This window comes from Marmota marmota, unplaced genomic scaffold (genome assembly GCF_001458135.2).
Source record: "Marmota marmota marmota unplaced genomic scaffold, marMar, whole genome shotgun sequence".
Lineage (NCBI taxonomy): Eukaryota > Metazoa > Chordata > Mammalia > Rodentia > Sciuridae > Marmota > Marmota marmota.
The window spans coordinates 36734570-36744470 of NW_026000174.1; the positions used below are offsets into that span (position 1 = coordinate 36734570).

The 9901-nt window shown below is 33.6% G+C and overlaps 1 protein-coding gene across 5 annotated transcripts in view; it reads left to right on the forward strand.

Annotated features, from left to right (window-relative positions):
- Luzp2 (leucine zipper protein 2) overlaps positions 1 to 9901 on the forward strand; it is a 482138-nt gene that overhangs the window by 389079 nt on the left and 83158 nt on the right. For 4 of the 5 annotated variants that reach the window (XM_048788510.1, XM_048788508.1, XM_048788507.1 and 1 more), the window contains one exon: positions 7680 to 7715. The exons of the other annotated variant lie outside the window; for it this stretch is intronic. In XM_048788510.1, coding sequence (XP_048644467.1) covers positions 7680 to 7715 — 36 coding nt within the window. The remainder of the gene's footprint in view (positions 1 to 7679; positions 7716 to 9901) is intronic. 5 annotated transcript variants of the gene reach the window in all.

The following is a 9901-nucleotide window of genomic DNA, read 5'->3' on the forward strand; positions in this document are numbered from 1 at the left end:
TTTCTCCTACTATTTTGTTGAACAAATTGCTCATTCCTTTGATTTGGACCTCTATACCTTCCTGTATCCCAATGACTCTTAAGTTTGGTCTCTCATGTTATCCCATATTTCTTGGATTTTCTGCTCATGGTTTCTTAACAGTCTCACTGAGCTGTCTATGTTCTTTTCAAGTTGAAATACTTTGTTTTCATTGTCTGATGTTCTATCTTCTAAGTGTTCTACTCTGCTGTTAGTACTCTCATTTGAGTTTTTAATTTGGTTTATTGCTTCCTGCATTTCTAGGATTTCTGTTTGTTTTTTATAACCTCTATCTCCCTGTATAGTTGATCTTTTGCTTCTTGGATTTGTTTATGTAATTCATTGTTGAAGTAATCTTTCATTGTCTGGTTTTGCTGTCTATTGTCTTCCTTGAGTCTCCATATCATCTGAAGCATGTATATCCTGAATTCTTTATCTGACATTCCATCTGCTGCAGGTGTTACCTCTTCTAAAGTTGAGTTGACCTGCATTGCTTGTGGTCCTTTCTTTCCTTGTCTTTTCATATTGCTTGTGTTTCTTTCTGCTTGGTGAAACTGTTGTGTTTTTTGAAAAATTTTTCCCCCTATAAATTTATATTGCTCTTGTATAGTTGCAAAGTCTCCCTTTTGTGGAGAAGGCAATGTTAACAGTTCTCAACATCAATAGTACATTATCTAAGCACACGTTTTCCTTATTACTACATTTACAGCTAGACTCTATGTCTACAAATGTTGGTTTCAATTATTGTTTACAAATACAGTCATTAGTTTCATGAAAGGCATACTGTTTCTGGTAGCTTAAAGAAAACTGAATTTCAGGTGTAGGATGTTATGTTTATGGGGAAAGGAGTGAGGGTATGGGGTTAATCTAACTTAGTAACTTTGGAGAGCTCTAACCAATAGATGCGTAATTTATGGAAGAATGTATAGATTCAAATTCCTATCTGTATTCATAAGGTTACCCTACTTATGAATAGTAAAATTAGGGGTTTGCAAGTGGGATAGAGGGAGTAAGAGGGAGGAAAACAAATAACAAGAAAAGGAAGAGAAAGAAGAGAGCGGGAAAAAGAAAATACGAGAAAAAAGAAAAGAAATAAAAAGGGGGGAGGGAGGTGGGGCATATGCAATTCCTCTATAGTATATTATTCTGGTGATTCAGTTGTTAAAGACCTTTTTCGTGCACAATTTTTGGTTTCACATATGTTGAGGTTGCGAAGACCCGAGGGGGAAGGTTAGAGGAGACTGGGTAAATGGCTGAAAAGAGAGAGAGAAGAGAGAAAAAGAAAGAAAAAAAAAATGTCTCTCAGAACTCTGTTTTCATTTCTTCCAGTTGGTGGCATTGTCTATTCCTAGCTTGAGTCTCTGGGTTCAGGATGGTGGTGGTAGTCAGTGTGAGAGGACTTGAGCTTCCACCTGCGGCCTCTCTACTCTTATTCTCTAAGATGTAAACCAGGTGCCTGATCCGCTGCAGAACCGCACTGGTAGCCATACCAGCCAGCTGGTTGGTGGATTTTAAGGATTGGTGGGATTTTCCAAGATGAGTTCCATCAGTTTTTCTCATAAGGTGTTTTATGAGGTGGGGGTGTTGGGGAAACTTTATGTTTGTCAAGAGCTCGGTCAGGTGACCACACGGGCAGGCGGCAGGGCCCCTCCTCCAGTTGGAGTGGTCTGTCTACCGCACAGGTGGGAGGCTGGGCTCCTTCAGCTGGGGTGGTCTGTCTACCACACAGGTGGGCCGCTGGGCCCCTCCTCTGGGTCGCGCGGTCTGCCTACCTTATATTTGTATTTCTTAAAAACTAAAATCGCTATGCATGTTTTTTGATTTACCATAGAGATCTTGGTGAATTCATGGAGTATTTTTTATTCATTGTTGCATGTCTGTTGTTATGCCCTACCACACTGTCTTTATTAATGTAGCTATAGAGATCATCTTGTAATCTGCTGGCATAAACTCTACATGCTAGCACTTCAGAAAATTATTTGATATAGATTTTCCAGATTGATTAGCAAATTTGTGAAACAGATACTGTGGGAATTTTAATCTGATTTGCATTTCATATGTATATTATTTTAAAAAGAACAAATGACATAATTATTAGATATTTATTCAAAAACAAGGCCTATTTCAATTGATAGACATTGTATATTTACACTTATTTATAACTTCTGTCATTTCTCTCAGTAATGTTTTGTAATTTTCATTGTTGTGATTTTTCAGTTCGTTCGTTTAGGAAAGAACTTTTGGTCTTTTTATGCTATCCTTGGCAATTTTGAACACATTTTTTTCACACTCTTCTCCTGCTACTGCAATGCACATATGGTAAATTATTTGATATTATTCTAAAGATATTTAGGTCTTGATTATGTTTCTCTCAACTTTTTCCTCTCACTCTTCTTAAAAATCGATCATTTCTATTTGTATCAATTCATATTTAGTGGTCTTTTATTTTGTCATTCTTATTTCTTTAAGCCCATCCAACAAAATTTTCTTTCTTATAATTTGTATTTAGTTTTTCCAGCTTATCATTAAGAACACAATACCTTTTAAGTTCTTGATCAATAAAATATTATCATTAAGAACACAATACCTTTTAAGTTCTTGATCAATAAAATATTCAAGTTAATAAATACCCAAAGTCCTGTAGCTTGACTGAGCTGCGCCTCCAAACACCTGCTTCTTCTCCCTTTCCAAATTATATCTAGGTTTTGATTTTGCCTTTCTTTTTTTAAATTAATTTTTAAAATTTATATATGACAGTGAAATGCATTAGAATTCACATTACACATATAGAGCATAATTTTTCATATCTCTGGTTGTAAAGTTAACCTACAAGGGGCCATTATCTAAGTCAGGGTTAAAAAAAAACTTTCTCTGTAAAGGGTCACAGACTAAACTTTCCATCCTTGCAGGCCACACGGCTCTCTGATAACTGCTCAGTTCCACCACTGTAACACAAAGCTTCCAGACAGCACCTAAACAAGTAAAAGTGGTTAAAAATAATCATATGCTTAGAGAAATCTTAACAAGACTCAAAGATCTTCAGCATCATATTAAACATTTTAACATGTGCATGGGAATACAAATAGTAGAATAATAATGGGAAATACAATATATTCAAGATTTTAGAAAATTCAGTACTGAAAAATGTGAATTTATTTACAATTATGTTTACAGTAAGATTTAGTGGGGCAGATTTGGTCTTTGATCTACAGTTTACCAATACTCTCTTGTGCTTGACTATTTACCTAACAGCTGTCATTTTAACCCCTGAAGGATTAGCAGCAACATTTGGCTCATGTCTCTGGAACTCCAAGACCCTTCTACAGTACATGAACTTGACTGTTTTTATTCTGTTCTTAGCCATGTTATAGCTTCTCTAAGATTTATCTTCAGTGAGATATTAAACTTTGCATATGTAGACCAACTCTCAGTGAAGGATATAAAGGAATATCCCCTATCCTAACTTAGGGGAGTCTCATCTTTCTCTTTACTCTTCTCTGCTGCCCTGCCCCATGTGTTACAGCCATTTAATCTGCCCAGATACTTATCTCTATCTCTACAGCACAGTGATCCCTGCTTGGGTCACTCCTCTCTGTACTTTGGTTAACAAATTGACCTCAGGCAGAAAACTAGTGTAGTTATTACATTCCTCATTATTTTAGGGTTCCTTGCCTGGCACACATGATTCACAGTGGTTGGTGGAAAGAAGAATAGTCTATCACTGGTTACTCTGTTATGTATAGGAGGAGATGATTTGAATCTTTTATTTTTAAATAAAAGAAAATATAACTACCTAATTAGAAATTAATTAACATAAGGAAATTTGGCTTACATATATTCACTAAAAACATAAGACCCTTGATTACAGATATGGTCTGATTATGAAGTCACTGAAGCCTGTTATATATTTACCTTCTATTTTCTTTGTTCTGTTTTCTTTGTTATCTGTTGCTATCTTTGTTTCTTGACTATTGTAGCCTCATGTTGCTTTTTGTTTTTCTAGCAATTGTGCATATTTGAGTTTAGACTTAAATGTTCTCATACTCTACTGGAAAAAGCAAGGAATATATTTTGTTTTCACTTAGACAAGATATTTTGCATTCCTATCACCAAGGGTACATATATTCTTGGAGTTGGTCTGAAGTTAATTAAGTGCTAAATCCAATCACATCCCCCATCTTTAGAAATGAGCACTGATATCTCACCTAAGACATGACTGATAAAGGATGTACATAAATTTGTCTCAAAGTCTAGGTGCTCTGTAGAGGAGAAAGGAATTCAATATCAAATACATAAAAAATTCTCCATGATATATTTTCTTTAAGTGGTCATAATAATCATATATATATATATATATATATATATATATATGATGACAATATAATTTAATTTTAAAAATTAACCTTGAAAATTGTATGTTTTCACTTATTTCTCCAAAACAAAATTTATTGAACTTTCTAAGTTTGTCACATTAAAATTTTCTTTCAATAGTACATATTACTAGATGTAATACCAAGCTATTTGTTTGTGATGTGGGATCTAAATTTAGTTCTTACACCTATATTAGTCATTCAGAGCCAAGTCTCCCAGTATTGCTCTCAAGATATTTATGTTGAAATGAGCAGGTACTATATTAAAAAACCCAATGGCCAATGTTTATCTTTATACTACAGTTTTGTTCTTTTATCAGTGTGTGATTAAGCAGAAAGGCATTATAGACTTCAGTGGTTAGGAGTGCCAGCTATATAAAGATACATATTGCTTGATTTCAAATTACAAATCTATTTCCCTTCTGTGTAACATTGAACGAGATATTTCATTAATCTATCTTGGTTTTTCTCATTTGATGGGATAAAAATATAACTAGCTAACTGTTAAGATCCAATTATAAGGGAAAAAAGCTGTAATCTCATAACTTAGATTTTAAGCTGTTTATCATTCTTTTGTATTTTGACCAATCTTGAATGCATAAGAGAATGGAGACACTATGCATGACCTGCAGGGCAATTCAATTTTACAAAATCTTTATGGAGCTTTCTGTGACTTGGTGGGAAAATACACACACACACAAACACACACATTCACACACTCATAGTATTCTAGGTTTTAATTTTTAATTTGGGCTTAAAGTGAATCATGGACTTGGATTTTATTGATGTGGCCCATAAAAAATGATTTCCTGTATTGAATTATAATGTTTTGTTTGTCAATTTAAATAGCCATTTCTTGGAAAATCTCAGTATCTTTTGTGTCTCTGAGAAGCTTACTATCTTTGAAAATTAAAAATTTTGAGCCAATAACATTCATTTTTACATGACTGACAGAATTTTTGGAACAAAATTTACAGCTCAGCCAAGAAAAACAGATAGAAGCTAATAGCATAATTATCAATGCCTTTTTCTGCTGTTGCTACTCCAACCTTGTCTTCAAACCCCAGTCATGAGACATTTGAGCACATTTCCCATAGACCTGGTGATACAGCCGATTATTGGTGATGAGTTCTGTTCCCTCAAATATTGAAGTTTGAACATTAGAGAAGCACACTGAGGCAAGCATATAAAGTAAGGTTTATTTCAAAAGGGGTAAGATAGACTTCTTCAGATATTCTCATATCCCAAGAAGCGAGGTGTTCTGCCCTTTTTATATGTCCTAGGCCTCCTTTGTTCTCTTGCCCTTTTCCCCTTATCTTTATCCTTCAGTGATTATACCCAAGAATGCTCCTTGGGATGGCTAAAATGTGGCAAACAGGTGGGCTGAAGGGGGAAGAGGGGGATGGAGCAGCCAAGGACACATTAACAACCTTAAAACTTGCTGTAGGGAGGGGCAATTCCTGGGACAGGTTACCTTAGCAACAGATTGGAGCAGGGGCAGGTTCTTGATAAGGGTGGGGGAAGGGATCTGAAGGAATTAAGATTTAATCTCTCAGGGGACAGTCTTCAACTTGTCTACTCATTCAGAATTGGCCTCCTTGATCCAACCTGACTCGATTTACCTATCTATACTGACTACCTGTCTAATTCTGGCTTCACTGGTATCCTCCATTGTCATTTAACATTTTATGATGTTTAAAGTGAGAATGATATTAAGTCCTTTCTGGAAAAAAGGTAAGGGAGATACAGATAATATTCACACAGATAGAGACACATATGTTTATCTATATACACATATATGTGTGATACACATATCAACATATAATACAAATGTACCATATAAATGTATACATGTATACTTGTGTATGTATATATTTTATTTTATATATATATGCATATATTGTGTGTGTATATGTATGTATGTATGTATGTATGTATATATATGAATTTAACATTCTATGACCTCATGGAATTTCATGAGAAAAATCAAGAGAAGAAATATTGAAGAAGGTAGAGAAAAAATAAAATAAATTGTGTCTCTGAGCTTTTCAGAAATTTGGACTTACAGACTAATCTATGTTCAATGAATTACAACCTCATAGAATTAGTCACTTGTGAAATTTTTGTTAAATGATTCATTGAAATTTCAGTTAAATTTTAACCATCTAGCATCATTTTTACTTCATCTACCAAAGGTACACCTTCATTTTTTTCAGGAGAAAATGTAGTTTAATTTAAAATTAATCCTTAGAAACCAAACAAACAGACAAAAACAAAAGAAACAAAAAACAAAAACAAAAAAGCAACAACTTCAGAAGTTCTGAGCTTAGAGTAAAGGAGCATGGAGTCAAGAAAGCCCTGGAATTCCATGTCTATAAATACTTTGAATTCTGTACTTCCATATTTCTTAGTAGATTAAGAATTTTTAAGTATTAAGAATTAAGGTATGAACCCTGGTATCATGACACGTTATAAAGCTCAAATAAGAAATGCACAGGTGAGAAAATGTGTGCGATAGCTATCTGTTATTACTTTTATTAGAAGACATTTTGACTGGTTAGACCACACTGAGAAGTTTCCCTTCTTCCCTCAGTTTCAGCCTATATTCACTTCCAGTTTAGAAATTAGAATCTTATATGATTACTTTAATTTTATGTGCATTTTCTTCCTGTATGCATATTTCCAATCTTATGTATGCAAATAATGTCGCCTGGACTAAGAACAATTAATCACCTCATAAATTCTGTTAAATAATTGAATGTGAATTAGAGCTACCCTTGAATCATTATTAGAGTCTCTAAAATCATATTTATTTTACAAAAGATTGCATTTTCTCTGTTTAACTTTATTAAGTCAAAACAAATCAAGTGTACTATCTTGTTAAGTTCCCTAGCTTTCAGAGGTCTTCGAATATTTTACCATTCACAGAAATGTTCTTGTGGCATATAATACAGCTAGTATGCATGAGCTAATCCAATATCTGAGCTATTACTGACATATCATAATATGATGGTATTTGAGTCCAATGGTATATGCTTGTAATACCAATAACATGGGAATCTGAGGCAAGAGAATCACAAATTTAAGGTCGCCTTGGCAATTTGGGAGACACTGTCTCAAAATACAAAATAAAAAGGATTTGGGTTGTATTTCAATGGTAAAGAACTCCTGGTAAAATTCCAAGTACTACAAAAAAGCAAATCAAAATGAAACAAATACAAAAACAATATGATGACATGTGCAATTCTAATATTTTTTTTTTATACTTTCTGTTACCTACTTTCTTTCAAGGTCTCTTTGCTGGGGACCAAAGAGATTCTAGAAAAGGTAAATAATTAAAATCCTGTGAATTTATGGCAATAATAGTTTTAAAAGCAAATTTTTTATTTTTTAGTTCATTTTTATTGACCTGATGTAAGCTCTCGAGATGGCTATATTGGGATATATTGTTCCTTTTCTGAGATATATGTATGTATATACATACATATATCAGACCACACCTAGATGTATATATGGCAGTTAAAAGGCACACATCCTTTATCAAGTATTGTTATATTTGATAAGTCATACTTTTTAAAGTGTTTTATAAATACTAATTCACTTAATCTTTATCATTAATCCTATACAGTAATTACTACAATTGTTTTCATCTTTATAGAAGACAAAGCTGAGGAATTAATCCATTTAATTCCCAATGGATTAAAAATTGGGAAACAGGAGGAACCAGTTATCAAATTTCAATGGCCACAATCTATGCTCTATTATATCTATAAAGTGGAGGACAACAATATGGAAGACTGATGCACAACTTTGAAAACTAACATTTTCTTATACCTGTAGAAAAAAAATGGAGAACTTTGCATAAGTAACACTAAATATTTGTGGTAGATGACAATTCCATGTAGAAAAGGCAGTATAAGATTCAAATACAAGTTTTGAAGTTCTCATACTCCTCTATGCTCTTATTGATTTAAAATAATATCTTTATTGTCACAGATAAGGCATTGCATTATTTGTCCCATTCACTATCTCATTTTTTTTATCACTTGCTTCTTTCTCAGTGTGCTATGTATACTCTCTGCTTATTTTTGCTCAAAAGCATTAATATTATTTGTATGGAAAGGTCTTAAAATTCCAAGCATGATTTGCTACTTTCATCCTTCTTTCAGAAGAGCTCTCTTCTCTATCTATATCAATAGTTTTTACTTTGAAACAAACAACCCAAACCCAGAGGCTAACAATAATCATTGTGGGTTGGTGGAAGTCAATGATTTTCCTGGGTCCCTGCATGGCTCATATCTACTTATTCGCCAGCAGGCCTATTCTAACCTGGGTTTTTCCCGAGGAACTTAACAGGGGCAGTTCTGTTCCAGCAGTTTAACTCAGTTATATCCTTCCCATGAAATGTCAGAAAAATCAGAGAGAAAGCCCAGTTTCAAGTAACTTTCAAGGACACAATCAAAATCAAAGGAAAAATAAATATGCTTTATCTCTTTATGGGAAGATATGCAAGTCATGTGGCCAAGGATGTGGAAGAAGACAGAAATGAAATGAAGTGTAGGGATATAAGTTATTATTATAAACTGACAATTTTTCTATTTTCTTTTCTTAGTTTTCTTTTTACAAATGTTTTCATTAGTGCATTATATGTAATAGTGAGCTTCACTTTTACACAATTGTATATGCAAGAAATAAATGTGCTTATATTCAGTCAAAAGCATTTCCTATTTCCCTTTCCACCTCCTCCCCCACATTCTCCTTCCTCTACTTTAATGATTTTTCTTATATTTATTTATAGTTTTGTTTAATTAGTGATTTATAGATATCCACAACAAGAAAAATTCACTGTGGCATATTCATATATAAGTATCACATAATTTGGTCAATTTCATTTGGTAGTTCCTCCATTTTCACATCACTCCTCCATTCCCCTTTATCTTCTTCCACAATTCCACAATTGCATTAATATCCCTTTAGACTTCACAGGATCCTCCCCTGTTGTGTAGCTTCTGCATATGAGAGAAAATATTCAACACTTTATTTTCTGAGTCTGACTTATTTCATTTTGCATGATTGTCTCCTGCTTCATCAATTTACCAGCAAATGCCATATTTTTTTTTCTTCAGCCACTGTAACTATTTGAATTTGTAAGCATATGTGTGTTTGAATATGACCAAATTTGTTCTCTCTGAGAATAGGGATTTCTTTAATTACCATCAGTGCAGAGTTTCTGGTAAATGTTCCAAGTTCAAGCTCAGCACTGTAGCACACACCTGTAATCCCAGTAACTCAGGAAACTGAGGCAGGAGGATCGCCAAGTGTGAGGCCATCCTCATCAACTTTGTGAGGTCCTAAGGAACTTAGTGAGAACCTGTCTCAAAATTTTTAAAATTTTGAAAAGAATTGGAGATGTAGCTCCATGATAAAACACCCCAAAAGTTAAATCCCTGGTATATGTATATGTATATATATATATATATATATATATATATATATATATATATATATATATT